Below are 20,393 nucleotides of genomic sequence, written 5' to 3'. Positions count from 1 at the left end.
ATGGGAGACTTTTATGGGCAGCTGAGGAAAGAATTTGAGCACCAGAGAGAGGCAAATGATTTAGTGATAAGGCAGTGGCTGGAGAGTCAGAAGATCTGGGTTCTACTCCCATTTTGTTACTGACCTACTATGTGACCTAGGGTGAGTCACTGCCTCTTTGTGCCTGCTTCCCCTCCCACAATACTGTCTTGCTCACCTAGGTCCCAAGGGAAGAAAATCCTGTAAAACAGCTATTGATAGACTGTAAACGAAAATGTGAGTATTCATCAGACTGGGTGATTTTGCATTTACTAAGACGCTTCCATCCAAGACTTTTAAAGCACTTTACATTAATTTAGCACCAATGCCCCTAGGATGCAGGTATTGTTTCAGTTTTACAAAAATGAAGGAAGGAGCACACAGATTAATTTACTTGTCCATCGTCATAGAATCATAGAATCATAGAATATCAGGGTTGGAAGGGACCCCAGAAGGTCATCTAGTCCAACCCCCTGCTCAAAGCAGGACCAATTCCCAGTTAAATCATCCCAGCCAGGGCTTTGTCAAGCCTGACCTTAAAAACCTCTAAGGAAGGAGATTCTACCACCTCCCTAGGTAACGCATTCCAGTGTTTCACCACCCTCTTAGTGAAAAAGTTTTTCCTAATATCCAATCTAAACCTCCCCCACTGCAACTTGAGACCATTACTCCTCGTTCTGTCATCTGCTGCCATTGAGAACAGTCTAGAGCCATCCTCTTTGGAACCCCCTTTCAGGTAGTTGAAAGCAGCTATCAAATCCCCCCTCATTCTTCTCTTCTGCAGGCTAAACAATCCCAGCTCCCTCAGCCTCTCCTCATAACTCATGTGTTCCAGTCCCCTAATCATTTTTGTTGCCCTTCGCTGGACTCTCTCCAATTTATCCACATCCTTCTTGAAGTGTGGGGCCCAAAACTGGACACAGTACTCCAGATGAGGCCTCACCAATGTCGAATAGAGGGGAACGATCACATCCCTCGATCTGCTCGCTATGCCCCTACTTATACATCCCAAAATGCCATTGGCCTTCTTGGCAACAAGGGCACACTGCTGACTCATATCCAGCTTCTCATCCACTGTCACCCCTAGGTCCTTTTCCGCAGAACTGCTGCCTAGCCATTCGGTCCCTAGTCTGTAGCTGTGCATTGGGTTCTTCCGTCCTAAGTGCAGGACCCTGCACTTATCCTTATTGAACCTCATCAGATTTCTTTTGGCCCAATCCTCCAATTTGTCTAGGTCCTTCTGTATCCTATCCCTCCCCTCCAGCGTATCTACCACTCCTCCCAGTTTAGTATCATCCGCAAATTTGCTGAGAGTGCAATCCACACCATCCTCCAGATCATTTATGAAGATATTGAACAAAACCGGCCCCAGGACCGACCCTTGGGGTACTCCACTTGATACCAGCTGCCAACTAGACATGGAGCCATTGATCACTACCCGTTGAGCCCGACAATCTAGCCAGCTTTCTACCCACCTTGTAGTGCATTCATCCAGCCCATACTTCCTTAACTTGCTGACAAGAATACTGTGGGAGACCGTGTCAAAAGCTTTGCTAAAGTCAAGAAACAATACATCCACTGCTTTCCCTTCATCCACAGAACCAGAAAGGTTCGTCAAAAAGAAAGGCTGTGAAGAGGAAACCAAATCCAAGTCTTATGGCACTCTGTCCCATTCCTCAACCTCAAGGCCTTTTCCCCTTGATATACATCCAATGACCATTGAGAATTAGCCCAACACCCTCCCCGCCTCAAAAGTGCCTTATTGTACAACTCTCTTTGAAAAATCATGATGGGAAATTTGGTACCACGTGGGTTTTGATATTACATCTGGGTTTACTTACAGTCTTCATTAATGGGAAAGAGGAATTAACTAGAATGTTAAAATCTGCATAAAATACTAAATTAGGAGCAGCTTCAAACAAAATACAAATGATCTAGAAAAATTAAATACATGGGCAGAAAACAATATTAGATTCAGTTTGAAAAAATGCAAAATTAAAACATGCATACGGAAGCCCAAACAGAGGAAGGAAACCTAGAAAGAGGTCTTTCCAGTGTTCCCAATTCTTGTGACTTAATCATGATTCTTGCCATTTGGGATGTTCTTTTTAAAGTCTTAGCTCCTGGAGTCAAGTGATTCCACAAAAATCTCAGCTTTCATATAATAATAAAAAAGAAAAAGTTTCTAGCCCACATGGTTGTGGAGATAAGCCTGAAAATATGACTATAGTCTATCCCAAAGGCTCAAAAACAGGGAGGGAACTAAAAGTAGCCGACATATGCAGATTTGGTCACTGCATACAGGTAGAGTCAGCAAGCAGAGAAATAAATCATTCTTTAAATAGCTTTGATGCAACTGCCCCTGGAATAGCCAGATTACAAGAAAGCTATTGACTAATTGGAAGGAATTCAGAGAGAGTGACAATGAGTTCAGAGGGCTAGAGGAAATTATTTATGAGTTAAGAATACTATCAAATTAATGTCAACCTGCACTTTTCACCAAGCCCTTCCCCCCGAAGAAAGTCCAAAAAAAAGGAATGACTGGAGAAGTGATGAGTTAAGATTGTATTTAGATTTTATAATTTAACAGTTAAGCAACATGCATGTTTTGTAACAACCGTTTATTTTATGTATTAATTTCCCTCACCCTATTATGCAGAAATCAACATGAGCGTCCATCTGCTCTACAACTGCTGCAGCATCCCTTCATGAAGGGAAGACAATGAACTTTTCAAAACTTCAGCCAGACTAATGTACATTTTCCACTCATATCTATTTCTACCACTACAAAAGGTTAATTTGCATTTGATTTGAAAATGGGAGTGTAGTAACTTACTAGAACTCAACAATCAGCCAAACATTGGAAAGCACCTATGAGACTGCAGTATAATTACCCTAGTTTGATTTGTGATGTGAAATGCTTATCAGGGTAGGGGAATGTAGTTGCCATTTATCCAGTAAAGAAAGTAATTTTTTTTCATGAAAAGATGAAGTTTTAAGAGTTTGCATTTTGAAGAAAAGCAAAAGCCATGCAGTTTTGTTTTCAAATTGAAAAGGCTTTAAAAGAAGCTATTTTATAGTACTTGAAAAAAAGTTGATGAACTTGGGAATCCCATTTTTTCTGTACATACATAAGTGGTAAAATATCTAATATTACCAGAAAGCATCCAAGATAGTCCTGAGAATGCTATTCAGGTGCTCTGGAGCTGTACTTCCCAAACATAATTTGCCAGTTGATTAATTAAATATGGTTGTGGAAATCACTTGGAGAATCAGAATTTACTTTATATACAGGTCAGCACAGAATATGGTTACAAGTACAAAATAAGTTTTCAGAAGAGGGATCCCTTTAATTTCACTTGGATAAAGAACAGCAAGTTCCAGCACACAGACATCATCTCGTAGTCTTATCTCTTGCTGCTTGTGGTTTATCAAAAGTTAATTAGCAGGAGATATCTGCTCTATATATATACTCATCTGTAAAACTTTTGTAATTAACATTTCCTGTTTTCTCTGGAATATGAGTGCTATGTTAATTTGAGAAGTTTCTTTCTCCTGGTATTAAATTCACTTTGCCATAGTTGTCACTTGTCTATATTGCCACTGAATCAGTGCATTTGATGGGTACAAGGCAAAAAAGTAAAGCAGGAACCAAATATACACAGGAACAAATAACTGCTTAGCGGTGATGCTTGAGTCATCAAGCTACTCTGAAATGAGAGAGGTAAAATTTCTGCTTTTGTACAAATTGAAGTAGAAACCCAACCAATGCAATTCTCTCACTTCTCTAATACTGGTATATTTTATTCTTTGGTGAGTGTATTTCTAAACATAACATTGAAAATTTAAAAAAACAAAGAGTACTTGTGGCACTTTAGAGACTAAAATTTATTTGGGCATAAGCTTTTGCAGCCCATGAAAGCTTATGCCCAAATAAATTTGTTAGTCTCTAGGTGCCACAAGTCCTCCTCATTCTTTTTGCTGATACAGACTAACACGGCTACCACTCTGAAACCTGAAAATTTAAAGTCACTTAAGCACTCTTGAAAATTTTAACTTAAGTGACTTAGGAGCCAAAGTCTCAGTTTCAAAAGGGACTTAAACACATACGAGCCAAAATCCCATTGACTTTCAATAAGTCCTAGGAGAGTTTTAGGCTCCTAAATGCACAAGTCCCTTTTGAAAATAGGATTTAGGAGGATGTCATTTAAGCAACTTTGAAAATTTTACCTTTAGTAAACTAGGTGTCTGTTGTCACTACCTCTAGGAGCAGTGTGCACTATTGCCAATCACCAACATTTAAAAGTCATGAGCTAGGCCCCCAACAACCATGAGAGTCACTTAATGATTAAGTTAATAAATTTTGCCTCTGGTTTCTAAGCCTTTATAATTCATTCTGCTCATAGTGTCAGAGTTTTCTTTGCTTTAAGTGGAAGCTGAGATTCTCATGTAATCACTTGACTCCTAGAACTGAGGCACTAAACACCAAGTATCTCAAAAGCTGACAAAGTTGACAGTGCATGACAATTCAGAAGTAACTGACTACAGATTAGTTCCACCATTCAAGAGAAGTAAAATGCAAACTATAAATGAATGGGTAGTGATCAATGGCTCCATGTCTAGTTGGCAGCCGGTATCAAGCGGAGTGCCCCAAAGGTCAGTCCTGGGGCCAGTTTTGTTAAGGATCTGGAGGATGGTGTGGATTGCACCCTCAGCAAGTTTGCAGATGACACTAAACTGGGAGGAGTGGTAGATATGCTGGGATAGGGATAGGATACAGGGGGACCTAAACGAATTAGAGGATTGGGCCAAAAGAAATCTGATGAGGTATAACAAGGACAAGTGCAGAGGCCTGCACTTAGAATGGAAGCATCCCATGCACCGCTACAGACTAAGGACCGAGCAGCTAGGCAGCAGTTCTGCAGAAAATGCCCTAGGGGTTACAATGGATGAGAAGCTGGATATGAGTCAATAGTGTGCCCTTGTTGCCAAGAAGGCTCACGGCATTTTAGGCTGTATAAGTAGGGGCACTGCCAGCAGATTGAAGGACGTGATCATTCCGCTCTATTCGGCATTGGTGAGGCCTCATCTGGAGCACTGTGTCCATTTTTCGGGCCCCCCCACTACAAGAAGGATGTGGAAAAATTGTAAACACTCCAGCGGAGAGCAATAAAAATTATTAGAGAGCTGGAGCACATGACTTATGAGGAGAGGCTGAGGGAACAGGGATTGTTTAGTCTGCAGAAGAGAAGAATGAGGGGGGATTTGATAGCTGCTTTCAACTACCTGAAAGGGGGTTCCAAAGAGGATGGATCTAGACTGTTCTCAGTGGTACCAGATGACAGAACAAGGAGTAATGGTCTCAAGTTGCAGTGGGAGAGGTTTAGGTTGGATATTAGGAAAAACTTTTTCACTAGGAGGGTGGTGAAGCACTGGAATGCGTTACCTAGGGAGCTGGTGGAATCTCCTTCCTTATAAGTTTTTAAGGTCAGGCTTGACGAAGCCCTGGCTGGGATGATTTAGTTGGGGATTGGTCCTGCTTTGAGCAGGGGATTGGACTAGATGACATCCTGAGGTCCCTTCCAACCCTGATATTCTATGATTCTATCAAAAGGAAGAGTAATTTAGATTTAGAAAGCAGACTTGCAACTTTTTACTCTAGGAGCGGGAGCATGCTTCACAACATGGCAGAGAAGTCAGAAAGCAAAACAGGATTTAGAAGCCTATGGCAAAACTTTGCAGGATCAAGACATTGTTACTTAATCAATCCAGCAGTTTCCTGTTAGTGTTCCATAGTTTTAGAAATTATACAAGTTTTCAGTTTTAATAATCTGAAGTATTGAAAATGTAAAGATTTTTTTCTCCCTTTAAAGTGTCACATAACTACTGCCAATAAAATGAAAGTTGCATCCTCTCACACTAAGGTTACCTCTCCGGGTGAGGGAACTCCAGTCATTGGAAAAGGCAGGTGTTAATAATGGGAGATTCGATCATTAGGGTTTGTGATGACCAGGAGAACCGTATGGTGACTTGCCTGCCTGGTGCGAAGGTTGCAGATCTCTCGAGGCATCTAGATAGACTTATGTGTAGTGCTGGGGAGGAGCTGGTGGTCGTGGTACGTGTAGGTACCAGTGATGTAGGGAAGGGTAGGAGAGACGTCCTGGAGGCCTGTCATAAATATAAAGGGAAGGGTAAACACCTTTAAAATCCCTCCTGGCCAGAGGAAAACCCTTTCACTGGTAAAGGGTTAAGAAGCTAGGATAACCTCGCTGGCACCTGACCAAAATGACCAATGAGGAGATACTTTCAAAAGCTGGGGGGAGGGAAAAACAAAGCCTCTCTGTCTGTGTGATGCTTTTGCTGGGGACGGAACAGGAATGGAGTCTTAGAACTTAGTAAATAATCTAGCTAGATATGCGTTAGATTCTGATTTCTTTAAATGGGTGAGAAAAATAAGCTGTGCTGAATGGAATGGATATTCCTGTTTTTGTGTCTTTTTGTAACTTAAGGTTTTGCCTAGAGGAATTCTCTATGTTTTGAATCTAATTACCCTGTTAGGTATTTACCATCCTGATTTTACAGAGGTGATTCTTTTTACTTTTTCTTCTATTAAAATTCTTCTTTTAAGAAACTGAATGCTTTTTCATTGTTCTTAAGATCCAAGGGTTTGGGTCTGTGGTTACCTATGCAAATTGGTGAGGATTTTTATCAAACCTTCCCCAGGAAAGGGGGGGTAACGTTTAGGAGGATTTGGGGGGAGGGGGGAAGACATTTCCAAATGGACTCTTTCCTAATAATATAATACCGGTTAGATGTTTGGTGGTGGCAGCGAAAGTCCAAGGACAAAAGGTAAAATAGTTTGTTCCTTGGGGAAGTTTTAACCTAAGCTGGTAAAAGTAAGCTTAGGAGGTTTTCATGCAGGTCCCCACATCTGTACCCTAGAGTTCAGAGTGGGGAAGGAACCTTGACAAGGCAAAATTTAGGAAAGAGACTGAAATCTAGGACCTCTGTGGTGGCATTCTCAGAAATGCTACCAGTTCCATGCGCAGGGCCAGGTAGGCAAGCAAGCAAAACTTCAGAGTCTCAATGCATGGATGAGATGATGGTGTAGAGAGGAGGGGTTTACATTTATTAGGAACTGGGGAAACTTTTGGGATGGGGGAGCCTACACAGGAAGCATGGGCTCCACCTAAGCCAAAGTGGATCTAGACTGCTGGCACTTAACATTAAAAAGGTTGCAGAGCAGTTTTTAAACTGAGAGATGCGGGAAAGCCAGTTGCTGCAGAGACGCACGTGGATCAGACAGAGACTTCTCTTAGAGGAGAGTCTATTGAAGAGATTCTCTAGGTTTTAGTCAGGAGGAGGGATGAAAGAGGATAAAGTATGGGCCAGATCAAATGAGAAATGTTCACATAAAGAAAAGGGCAGACAAATAAACAGTGACAAGTTTTTAAAGTGCTTGTACACAAATGCTAGAAGTCTAAATAATAAGATGGGTCAACTAGAAAGGCTTGTGTTAAAGGAGGCTATTGATATAATAGGCATCACAGAAACCTGGTGGAGCGAGGACAATCAATGGGACACAATCATTCTGGGGTACAAAATATATCAGAAGGACAGAACAGGTCATGCAGGGGGAGTGGCACTATATGTGAAAGAAAATGTAGAATCAAATGAAATAAAAATCTTAAATGAATCCACATGTTCCATAGAATCTCTATGGTTAGTAATTCCATGCTCAATAAGAATATAATAGTAGGGATCTATTATTGACCACATGACCAGGACAGTGATAGTGACGATGAAATGCTAAGGGAGATTAGAGAGGCTATCAAAATAAAAAACTCAATAATAGTAGGGGATTTCAATTATCCCCATATTGACTGGGTACATGTTACCTCAGGATGAAATGCAGACACAAAATTTCTCGATACTTTAAATGACTGCTTCTTGGAGCAGCTGGTACAGGAACCCACAAGGGGAAAGGCAACTCTCGATCTAGTCCTGAGTGGAGCGCAGGATCGGGTCCAAGAGGTAACTATAACGGGACTGCTTGGAAATAGTGATCATAATATAACAACTTTTAACATTCCTGTGGTGGGCAGAACACCTCAACAGCCCAACACTGTGGTATTTAATTTCAGAAAGGGGAACTCTGCAAAAATGAGGAGGTTAGTTAAACAGAAATTAAAAGGTACAGTGACAAGAGTGAAACCCCTGCAAGCTGCATGGACACTGTTCAAAGACACCATAATAGAGGCTCAACTTAAATGTATACGCCAAATTAAAAAAAGTAAAGAACTAAAAAAGAGCCACCGTGGCTTAACAACCATGTAAAAGAAGCAGAGAGAGATAAAAAGGTATCTTTTAAAAAGTGGAAGTCAAATCCTAGTGAGGTAAATAGAAAGGAGCATAAACACTGCCAAATTAAATGTAAAAATTTAATAAGAAAAGCCAAAAAGGTGTTTGAAGAACAGCTAGCCAAAATCTCAAAAGGTAATAACAAAATGTTTTTTAAGTACATCAGAAGCAGGAAGCCTGCTAAACAACCAGTGGGGCCCCTGGACGACTGAGATACAAAAGGAGCAATTAAAGATGGTAAAGTCATCGTGGAGAAACTAAATGAATTCTTTGCTTGTCTTCACGGCTGAGGATGGTAGGGAGACTCCCAAACCTGAGCCGTCTTTTGTAGGTGACAAATCTGAGGAATTGTCACAGATTGAAGTGATACTAGAGGTGGTTTTGGAATTAATTGAGAAACTTAACAGTAACAAGTCACCGGGACCAGATGGCATTCACCCAAGAGTTCTGAAAGAACTCAAATGTGAAATTGCGGAACTAATAACTATGGTTTGTAACCTATCCTTTAAATCAGCTACTGTACCCAATGACTGGAAGATCGCTAATGTAATGCCAATATTTAGAAGAGCTCTAGAGGTGATCCTAGCAATTACAAACCGTTAAGTCTAACATCAGTACCAGGCAAATTAGTTGAGACAATAGTAAAGAATAAAATTGTCAGACACATAGAACAACATAAATTTTTGCGCAAAAGTCAACATGGTTTCTGTAAAGGGAGATCATGTCTTACTAATCTATTAGAGTTCTTTGAGGGGTCAAACATGTGGAGAAGGGGGATCCAGCGGACGTAATGTACTTAGATTTCCAGAAAGCCTTTGACAAGATCCCTCATCAAAGGCTCTTATGTAAATTACGTTATCATGGGATAAGAGGCAAGATCCTTTCATGGATTGAGAATAGGTTAAAAGACAGGGAATAAAGGGTAGGAATAAATGGTAAATTTTCAGAATGGAGAGGGGTAACTAGTAGTGTTACCTAGGACCAATCCTATTCAACTTATTCATAAATGATCTGAAGAAAGGGGTAAATAGTGAGGTGGCAAAGTTTGCAGATAATACTAAACTGCTCAAGATAGTTAAGACCAAAGCGGACTGTGAAGAACTTCAAAAAGATCTCACAAAACTAAGTGATTGGGCAACAAAATGGCAAATGAAATTTAATGTGGATAAATGTAAAGTAATGCACATTGGAAAAAATAATCCCAACTATACATACAATACGATGGAGGCTAATTTACCTACACCTAATCAGGAGAAAGATCTTGGAGTCTTTGTGGATAGTCTGAAGACGTCCATGCAGTGTGTAGCAGCAGTCAAAAAAGCAAATGGGATGTTAGGAATCATTAAAAAAGGGATAGAGAATAAGACGGAGAATATCTTATTGTCCTTATATAAATCATGGTACGCCCCCATCTTGAATACTGCATACAGATGTGGTCCCTTCATCTCAAAAAAGATATACTGGCATAAGAAAAGGTTGGGAAAAGGGCAACTAAAATGATTAGGGGTTTGGAACGGGTCCCATATGCAGAGAGATTAAAAAGGCTAGGATTTTTCATCTTGGAAAAGAGGGTATGGATATGATAGAGGTATATAAAATCATGAGTGGTGTGGAGAAAGTGAATAAGGAAAAGTTATTTACTTGTTCCCATAAGAAGGAGGGGCCACCAAATGAAATTAATGGGTAACAGGTTCAAAATAAATAAAAGGAAGTTCTTCACTCAGCGCAGTGTCAACCTGTGGAACTCCTTGCCTGAGGAGGTTGTGAAGGCTAGGACTATAACAGGGTTTAAAACAGAACTGGATAAATTCATGGCGGTTATGTCCATTAATGGCTATTAGCCAGGACGGGTAAGCAATGGTGTCCCGAGCTTCTATTTGTCAGAGGGTGGAGATGGATGGCAGGAGAGAGATCACTAGTTACCTGTTAGGTTCACTGCCTCTGGGGCACCTGGCATTGGCCACTGTCAGTAGACAGGATACTGGGCTGGATGGACCTTTGGTCTGACCCAGTATGGCCGTTCTTATGTTTTTGGTGACATACATTAGGTACAATATTGCTAGCATACATAAACTGAAAGTTCTCACATGGACCAATATGTGGGGGAAGGTCTTGCAGGATCCTATACACAGCTCTGTAGGAATTCCATATAAATAAAATCTGGTGGAAGGCAGAAATTAGATGTCATAGTAACTAACTGGCTTCCTGTCTCCTTCCTCCTCCTCCCAGCCCAGGCACTTACTTTATGACAGATTCCCAGTTGTGTAAGCACAGAAAATGCTAGAACCATTCTGCTGCTCAGTGAGAAACCTGTGATAACCGCTGCATTGTATTTAAACATATAAAGTGCATGCAGAATCAACAGCTATCCACACCAGTTCTTTTCTAATTGTAACACAGGCTAGACCCATCTAATAGTTCAATTACCACAAATTGCACCATAATCACCCTTGCTTTTTGAATTTATTGCAGAATTGTTCCATAACGTACATTAATTTTTTAAACATCTTTAGGGTCCTCATTATGTGATGAAAACTCAAAATGTTAACTAGATGGAGTTTGCCAGTTTGTAGAAAACTTAGTGAACTGCCCTTATTTATCTAGCTCAGTGAGGTGTTACCACTGACGTGATGGTGCTTTTGATATCAGCACTGTAAGTTATTTCACTGTGGGTTGCTTAAGCAGTAACATTTATTTACATTGTTGATGGTATAGAGCAGTGATTTTTAACCATCAGCACACTGCTCAGGTCCATATGTTATCCTCGGGGACAGACAGATGGTATGTATATTGTGTGGATACAGCCCATACAACCCAGATTGTTTCATATGCAGCCTACAATGGTAAGTAGATTGAGAATCACTGGTAGAGTGGATAGTGGGTTATGCAACAGAACAACTAGCTGCTAGCAAAATTTGATAGGGAAATATATTGGGGAAGGGATGCATTTAATAAAGCAGAACTGCTTCCTGGTGATAAGAATCCTAAATGCCTTGGTTAATATAAGGTTTCAGAGGAACAGCCGTGTTAGTCTGTATTCGCAAAAAGAAAAGGAGTACTTGTGGCACCTTAGAGACTAACCAATTTATTTGAGCATGAGCTTTCGTGAGCTACAGCTCACTTCATCAGATGTTTACCGTGGAAACTGCAGCAGACTTTATATACACACAGAAATCATGAAACAATACCTCCTCCCACCCCACTGTCCTGCTGGTAATAGCTTATCTAAAGTGATCAACAGGTGGGACATTTCCAGCACAAATCCAGGTTTTCTCACCCTCCACCCCCCCCACACAAATTCACTCTCCTGCTGGTGCTAGCCCATCCAAAGTGACAACTCTTTACATAATCAAGTCGGGCTATTTCCTGCAGTCTGCAACATAATGAAAATTTAGGGGCAGTATAAAAAACTGAATTCAGCAGCAAAAAGCCAACAAGATATAGTGGAGATAGTGAGCTGGAGAGTTTAGAGGAGCAGAGCCACCACATGATTCTAGGTTTATAAACATAATTCAGACTTAAACTGTTGTATAGAACACTGGGAATTGAGCAGAGTAGCTCAGAATAGATGAAACTATTAGACTGAGGTGGAAGCTATATTTTAGCTTAGAACAAAAATCTTTAGCCCACATTAGGAAACCAAAGTTTCAGATATGTTATTGGCCACAACGGTGAGTATAATACAAAATTTATAGAACATTTAATACTGAATTTTTCCTTGAAAAGGGAATTAAAGTGATTTATGTCAACAATTTTACCTACTGAAAAAATTACATATCTAGTAAAAAGAAAAGGAGGACTTGTGGCACCTTAGAGACTAACAAATTTGTTAGTCTCTAAAGTGCCACAAGTCCTCCTTTTCTTTTTGCGGATACAGACTAACATGGCTGCTACTCTGAAACCTATCATTATATCTAGTGATGCTTGTTCTCAGGGTTTTTATATACTTAAAATTCCACAGAATTGAGCCAAATTATATACACCATCTGTCAAAAGAAAGAAATTTAGCAGATTCTCTCTCACATTACTGGGCCCTCTCAGAGGACAAAGTAATGAACATTTCTCCCCTACAACTGTGCTGATTATTTCAGTGCTATCAGTAATCTGAAAGGGATATTCTGCAAAATGGAAGTAGCTGGCAGGATTGAAGTTTGTTCAAGCTTCTAACAGGTTATAAAAATTCAAAAAAAAAATTTTCTTTAGAACTATATTTTAAAATGTTTGATTTAACTGAATTTACCCAATTTTTCTCACTTTAAAGTCTTCCAGTAAAATAATTTCAGATACTTGTTTAGCAGATTTTGTGAAAACAAATTGTTCCTTCTACCACTTCTATTAATATTTTCCATTATGTATCACATAAGAGTGGGAGAACATTATGCCAGAGTAATAATCCTAACTTCACACTCATTTCCAAAAGTCCAAATAATTCAGTCCCATTTTACAGAATATAGATTGATCCTTATGGAAAGTCCTTTGAAACTAGAGCATCTTCTTGTTACATTATCTTGCAGAATAACTGTAGGAACCCAGTCCTATGACCTACAGTGAGTTGTACATAGTTCTGATATATAATAAATTGCCTCTTTGCATTAGGGCATCTTCAAAAAGCCTGCAAAGTAAATATGAGCTTTAATTTAGCATGAAATAATAGCTACATATAACTTATACTAAATAATAACAGATAGCAGTGCTCTAGAGCAAGCAGTATGTATTAGAGTAGAAATTTTATGTTTTTCAACAAAACCCTCACATTCCCCCTGGAAGGTCTTGCAATAAAAGCTACCACACTGAGTACCTTATTAAAAATAAGTGGATTAGAATATTCTAGTAACCCCTAGATATTTTAATGTTTATAAAAACTAAGCATTGTAAGCATAGCCTCAAAACAGGGAGAGCATTAAACATGCTGATATGAACCTGTTAAAATCCCTGATGCTTTGGTGACATCTGAAATTGTTTAGCATCAGTTTAAGCCTTCTGTTATTCAAAGAAAATTTCAAAGCTTTAGAATCTTTGTTGCTTAAATGTTAGTTTGTTGCTATTTCCTAGTTAGTATATAAGATTTTAAAGTCAAATTTCACCCACTGGGTTAGATACTACAGCACACTGTCTGACAAAGGAAACAACTGGAAATTCAAAGGCCTTGTCTACACACAGACATTGTAGAGATTTAACTATACCTATAGCTTATGGGAAAGGAAAGAAGATATGCTAGTATAAGGCAACTTTACACCAATATAACTGCAGCCATATTAGGGGTTGTACCAGTATAATTATACAGCTGAAAAAAAAAAATCTACTCGTAACTGGCAGTTATACTGGTACAAAAGCTGTGTATATACCAAGCCAAAGCGTCAGGGGAGAAGTGGAAGTAGTAAGCCCAAAATAAAGCATACAAGTTATCCAACAACACCTGGATATGATGCAGCATACATTCTTAAAGTGGTTGTAGTATAGCTATGAGTCACTAAAAAAATCAAAACTTTTAAATCAAGTTTCTTGGACTTAATTTTCATTCAAAACCCATCAGTCCCTCTGTTATGTCTCACTACAGAGATATTTTTTCATTTAGCTCAAAATCTAAAATGTTGTTATAGCCTATCTTGAGTAAAAGCAATATTATATATTGTCATTCTAATCTCATTAGAAACATTGACAGAGAATCAGTGTAGTTTAATCTATTTTACAAATATTCCATTGGAGCAACTGGAATGCCACATCCATACAAAGAGCAATTAAAATGACTCAGTGATCTGACAATTCTTTTAGAAGGTGAGGGAAAGTAATCCAGATGAAGATCAAAGGGAAATTGGAAACAAAATGATCAAATATAAACTGCCCCCAACAGGGAAGGCTTCTGAGCAGTCCTGAAGATGATCAAAGTGACTCAATAGGACATCTTCAGTAAGGGACTTTTACGAGCAAAGAGAACTGACCAGCTGCAATTGTAGGGATATGGGAAAGGTAAGTAGTCCAGGGCCATCTTGTATTTATAACATTCAGTGTCTAGGAACCAGTTTAGTCAGCTTCAGTACTCATTGAAGACTTGAGAGGAGCAAGGGAGTAACAGCTTTCTCCCTGTAGAACTGCTTGGAATGCCGGCATACTTGTAATTCTGCTTTGCTGGAGGAAGTATAGTTTTAAAACCATGAATTAGTACATTTCAAATTATGGATAAAATAGCTATAATGCTCCTACGACAGTTCCACATTCTGATATGGAAAAAAAAATCAAAGTTCCCACTTGGTTCATATCAAATGAAAAGTACGTACCTCATTTTTTTTTTCCCTCTAAATGTATCTAAGTTATATAACTTGCTTTTCTGAAAGTTCTCTGACTACGTATTTTTGCTGAGTTAGAAATTACTGTGAAAAAAGTTAGGGAAGGTAAATTATGTTATTTTTTCAAAATTCAAAAGTGCTTTCTGTTTACATTTGAAAAAACCATGGATGTTTTGTCATCAAATCCAAGGGGATTTTTCATAATTAATATATACAAGCAAAATTGGCAAGATAAGTACAGGAAATGGGACTGTATTTCTGCCCAATAGTGAGAGTGGCGAGGTAAGGAACTTTATTAATAAATAGCTTTTACACAAGTTGTCCTTAAAAAAGATAAGTGAAGTTTTAATTTCATAAAAGGGCTGTTTTAAAATTGCAACTGGCTATTTTAACATGAAACATTTATCTACAATGAGCAGAAAGGGTATACAGCACTTCAATTTTAACCAAATATCAAAAGTACTAGACCACAGCAAGATACAGTACATTGTCTAGAGTACTTTAATGCAGTACTTCCACCTTTAGCAAGGACACTAAAGATTCAACGTACAGTAGAATCTCTATAATCCACACACTTAACATATCACAAAAATGATGAGATTTAATAGCTGAGCACTGTAGTGAGGTTTCAGAATTAAGACTTCATTTTTACAAAATACATAGTGTATTTTCTATTAAATTCACTCAAGACAGTAACAAAACTATAACCAAAGTGAACAAAGTACATTGTGGCGTATTAGCTTTTTTATTGCATTTATTCATTCACTTATGGGACCAATGCTGACCCCATAAACAGTTGGAACATGCTGTAAATCAAAGTTCAGTCATTTGCAATGGGTTTCAGTCAGTGTGAATTAGTGATATTTTGTTGTTCCCCACCCCCCATATCCACCATGTCAACTCTAATCTCAGAGAGCAAGACTTCAGTACAGAGATATACATATTTACACAATTATAATGCAAACTAAAAATAATCTTATTTGTGGATATTCTCTACAAAGAAATTGAAATCACGGTTTCTCATTAACTTAGAATAGCAACCCTTTGTCAATGTAATTTCAGAGCTGCCTGGAATCAGCGTGAACGACCTGTGTAAGTCATCAACTCAAGTGAAAATCTCTGGCGTTTTTCATTTGTTTTTGACCATCACCAGTTACCTGCCTGGCATTTCATCTCTAAGTTATAACATTAGATGCTATATTTCTAGTACAATATATTGCTGTATCCACATTGGATGCATAAGAGGCATTTCATTGTACAGCTATTTAATAGGCTTACAAGCAAATATTGTGATACTTTGTAAAGAGTATTTTAAACACAATTTACTATTTTATCTTCTATCTCTGCATATTAGTTTAGAACAGTTTACATTGCTTACATTTGTCAACAATTCTTCAGACTTAGTGCTGAGGTGGAGAGGAGAGACTATTAAAAGGGTTAGAACATATCCAACAATGTGAAACAAGTGTAATAATGTTGAAGTATATTTTTCTGAATGTAGAGAAATTCAAAGCAGTTAAGGGTAAAGTTTTGTATCCTGTATATCCATGGGAAAAGGCTAAATGTGGACCTAGATACATTATTCTGTTTTCAATTTAAAATGTTTAGATGTAAAAAGTAGTGTCCATTGTTCAAATAAAACTTAGTGATAAGCTTTTGCATTACTGGAAACCGAGTATTACATAGTAATTGATATACCTGTAGTTACATAATATAGCAACTACAAACGGGTAAGTACTGAACAATTTTGTGGTTTAAAGCACTTCATTTAATAATGGAACTAAAGGGCTAAGCTTCAGATTAAAATTCTGAAGTGTTTACAACCAGTTACACCAAGTACTAACTGCATATGCAGGTGATTTAGCAAAACTTCACTTCTTGTATATTTTAAAAAAATCAAAACAGTCACTAGGAACCAGCGTTCGCTATCTTATACTGAATACATGTTGAATTAATTCATAGCTTATTAATGATTTTAAGCGCAACCATAAAATTAGTTAATTGTCAGCTGGTAAAACGGAACTGTAGTATTGGCTTTCAACAAAAATGATGTATAAATGTTCAAGTCTCTTATTTCTTCTAAAAAGGCAGAAGACTGTGCGAACAGTACACAAGCCATATTATGACACTTGCAGACAGACAAAGTGTATACTAGTGGTTTAATTGAAGAGTGATTTTTCACAGAGCTAAAAACAAAACAAGTAACTTCCAATTTTGTAACTAATCACAAGTACAATGCACAGAGAATCAGTGGTAACTATTTTATTGTTGGAATATAAAGGAAAGTTGGGATATCATAGTTTTACTCTTATTTATTGTGAAGACTGCATTCTCACCTGTAAAAGAAATATGGCATCACACACAAATACACTTCTTGGACTTCAGAACATGGCTGTTATTCTGAAAAGGTAATGGAAACAGTGATCCCTGTTTACTATTAAAATAACTTATGGTATTAAAGTTTAAAAAACAACTTACTAATTTTTCACTATAAGTTTTTATGAATTTCAGTTCTTAACTCACATTAATCTACGTAATCATTAAGTAACAGCTCTGCCTATATTACTGCATCAAGCCAATAAACATTTAAATGCACTTCACATCAAAAGATTATGTAAACTTTATTCTCTTTTCCTTCAGAAAGCTTGGGGTGCATTTCAGCAGTCAATCTGGTCACAATCAGCAAACTGAGGCCCAGACTCCTTTATTGCCTCATTGGTGATGCTCTCCTGTGGACGACCACACATGGTACTAAATTACCCATTCTAGTGAAGTGCCCTTTTAAGCAGCTTCCAATAAGGCCTACAGTTCAAGATAAACATGACAAAGCGTCACCTTTGTTTAGATTACTGATGGACTCTGACACAAGATAAAATAAAGTTATGTATATTTTGTTATACTTACAAGCAGCTCCAATCCTGAGTATTTATGGTATATCTAAACATACAAAAATGTATGTACATTTTTCTCCACTTTCTTGTAAACAGTTGTCAGTATACTGTTTTTAATCCCTTTATCTTTGAAACATGCAAATCATACATACAGTATAAATACACAAGGAAACAATTACACTCATTCAAAAGCTAAGCAACAAAAATGGTGGCTGCAGTATTCAAAATTTTAAATAATCAATGCTTGAGGCATCCTAGACACCTAAAAGCAGATGATCATTCTACTGTTCTTAGCTGCAGTTGTAGAAATACTGAGATTTTTGCACCTTCCATGCTATTACAGTATTTATAACACTATTGTATGTGGAGATAAAGACTTGTTTACTATACCTCTTCTTTTCAGTGAAGGATAAAGCAGCACTTACATATACTGAAACCATGGCAACAACAGCTGGTGTTGCTACTGCTAGATTAGGAATTTTTCCATTCTAACAATTCTTAAATTAAAAAAGTAAAGAAAAAGTGACCTAAACAATTGATTACATGTTCATTCCTTGGGCACTTAACAGCGAATCCAGCATGTCGAATGTATCTTTGTAGTCCATATGCTGGCTGTTTGTACTGTACTCGTGATTGGCATCAGGACCGTTCTCCACTGGCTTCTTGTCCAGTTTCACGAGGGTGCTGAGATGTCCGTAGCCCACCTGGTATGTGACAGGGGGAGGAGGGGGTAAGGGAAGGTTAAAAACAGAGTTGTGAGAGGATACATACTGCTTAACAGAGGAGGAAGAACTAGATGAACTACCTGAACTTTTGGAACTTTTGCTCAATTTGGAGTGGTGGTTGTGAGAAGCATCATTGCTGTGCAACTTCTTTCTTGAAGAGCCGGAACTAGAGGAATTACCATCACTACTCAGGCCAACAGGACTCCTCAAAGCAGTTGGTGTTATTCCATCAGTGCTATGTTTACTGCCGCCGCTACTACTGCCACCACTATGTGAATGCTTGTGACTGCTACTGTGATGGCGATTTGAAGAATGTTCTTTGTGCTTTTCTTTATGGTCTTTGCTAACATGTGGACTTGAGTGTTTGCTTTTTCCACTGCCCTCATCAGATGAGCTGTGTCTTTCTGAAGAAACTTTAATTTTCATTTTCAAATCTTCTTTACTGGAACTCTTTTCTGTAGGTGGGATTGGTATTCGCAGTTTGAGTGATCCACCCTTTTCTTTTTTATCAGACACATGTTTTTCTGGTTTCTCTGCATTTGCAACAGGAATTTTCATTTTAATAGGGGACGTAACAGAACTGCTACTGGCTGCTTGTGGTTGGATGTGCTTTTTATGTTGCTGTTCTACTTGGGTAGCTACATAATGTTCCCTCACATCCAGTTCAAGGGTTTCTAGTTTGCGTTTCTCTCTGTATTTATCCAAGGACATTTTCTGAGGAATTACAGGAGCAGCAACCTGTCCATGGTGTTTGTTTCCTGACTTGTGAGCATAGTCTTGTTTACCAGTGGAATGCTCAGTAAGTTTGTCAGATCTGTGATGTAACCCAGAATGCAATTGTACAGAAGTTCCTGGCTGGAAGTTCAGATTGTACTGACTACCAGGTAATGTAGTTTCCTGTTTCTGAGAATATATTTGTTCGGTCCTTGTTTGTTCTTGATGTTGAGGCCATTCTTGGTGCGATGCCAAACTATATGAGGTACTTGGCATTCCTGTAGCTAATATTGCCAAGTTTTCAGGTGCATGACTGTGTTGAACAGACATACTTCCTGAGTTCAGAGGTACTGGTGCAGGAAAGGTTGACGTTGATGATTTTTGGAAGCTTGTATTGGCAGATACACCAGTAACGGTATCCACCAAAATGGAATTCTGGACCAAAGATGAACCAAGAAGAGAATTCTCAGATACCTGTCCATCCCCTTTCGGTTTCTTAGCAGCCTGATTAGCCTATATGAAAAGGAAAGGAGTAAGGACAAACTTAGAAAGTACCTACAAATAAACAGCTAGCTAACATATCTCAAAACTGGATAAAATAAGGTGGATTTCATTGTTTCAATTTTAAATTTTACTTTAATTTAATTTTATTTATTTTAAATGTAAGCTACCATAATAGGGAACTACAGAGGGACATACAATTATGAACATATTGCTAAGGAAAAGTTCAGGAAGTTTACAATCTTACTTTTAAGGTTTGTGGCAGTTATCATAGAATCATAGAATATCATGGTTGGAAGGGACCTCAGGAGGTCATCTAGTCCAACCCCCTGCTCAAAGCAGGACCAATCCCCAAGTTTTGCCCTGATCCCTAAATGGCTCCCTCAAGGACTGAACTCACAACCCTGGGTTTAGAAGGCCAATGCTCAAACCACTGAGCTATCCCTCCCCCCATATGTCCTATGACAAATTACTTAGGCAACAAGTTCTTACCCTCCAATTACGAATCCTCTTCAGTCGGCTAGGTGTTTTCTCTAGTATTTGCAGAAACTCATGTGTGAGCTCTGAGGAAAAAAACCCAAAAGCCTCTTTTCATACTTGAATCAGTAACAGAATCTATGGGCTTGTCTACTCAGATAGTACAGGTAAGCCACGGTGTACATTTACAGAAACCCAGCTTGCCATGCAGTAACTGGCTGTGTGGACCCTGCTACCGCTGTACATCAAAATACACTACAGAACTTACCCTCTTGCACCTTTACAGTAATAGCGCACAACCTTAAATCTTAAACCTTAAAATATTAGTTCAGTTTAAAATTTAGTTTGAAGGGGCTAAGCATTTTATAAGCCAAGCAGTTTAAAATCTAAAGGCTTATTCAGATTTAAACCTTATCTTACAA

At 38.4% G+C, this 20,393-nt stretch overlaps 2 protein-coding genes across 16 annotated transcripts in view; one reads left to right on the top strand and one right to left on the bottom strand.

Annotated features, from left to right (window-relative positions):
* Positions 1-3,572, top strand: part of MAP3K19 (mitogen-activated protein kinase kinase kinase 19) — a 29,627-nt gene extending 26,055 nt beyond the window's left edge. For 5 of the 6 annotated variants that reach the window (XM_078847915.1, XM_073305319.2, XM_073305321.2 and 2 more), the window contains one exon: positions 2,678-3,572. In XM_078847915.1, the coding sequence (XP_078704041.1) occupies positions 2,678-2,744 (67 nt within the window). In that variant the 3' untranslated portion in view covers positions 2,745-3,572. Of the gene's footprint in view, positions 1-200; positions 256-2,677 lie in introns of all 6 variants that reach the window. The other variant, XM_078847916.1, reaches the window with a different exon arrangement.
* Positions 3,573-12,251: 8,679 nt separating this feature from the next.
* The window catches only part of CCNT2 (cyclin T2), a 46,078-nt gene continuing 37,936 nt past the window's right edge, over positions 12,252-20,393 (bottom strand). For 6 of the 10 annotated variants that reach the window (XM_073305307.2, XM_073305309.2, XM_073305313.2 and 3 more), the window contains 3 exons: positions 19,987-20,057; positions 18,098-19,506; positions 12,252-17,063 (listed from right to left, as the gene is read on the bottom strand). In XM_073305307.2, coding sequence (XP_073161408.1) covers positions 17,045-17,063; positions 18,098-19,506; positions 19,987-20,057 — 1,499 coding nt within the window. In that variant the 3' untranslated portion in view covers positions 12,252-17,044. Of the gene's footprint in view, positions 19,507-19,986; positions 20,058-20,393 lie in introns of all 10 variants that reach the window. The other 4 variants (XM_073305311.1, XM_073305315.2, XM_073305308.2 and 1 more) reach the window with 2 other exon arrangements.

This window comes from Lepidochelys kempii, chromosome 11 (assembly GCF_965140285.1).
Source record: "Lepidochelys kempii isolate rLepKem1 chromosome 11, rLepKem1.hap1, whole genome shotgun sequence".
Classification (NCBI taxonomy): Eukaryota; Metazoa; Chordata; order Testudines; family Cheloniidae; genus Lepidochelys; species Lepidochelys kempii.
Note: the sequence above shows the minus strand (reverse complement) of the source record. Positions and strands in the feature narration are given on the sequence as shown.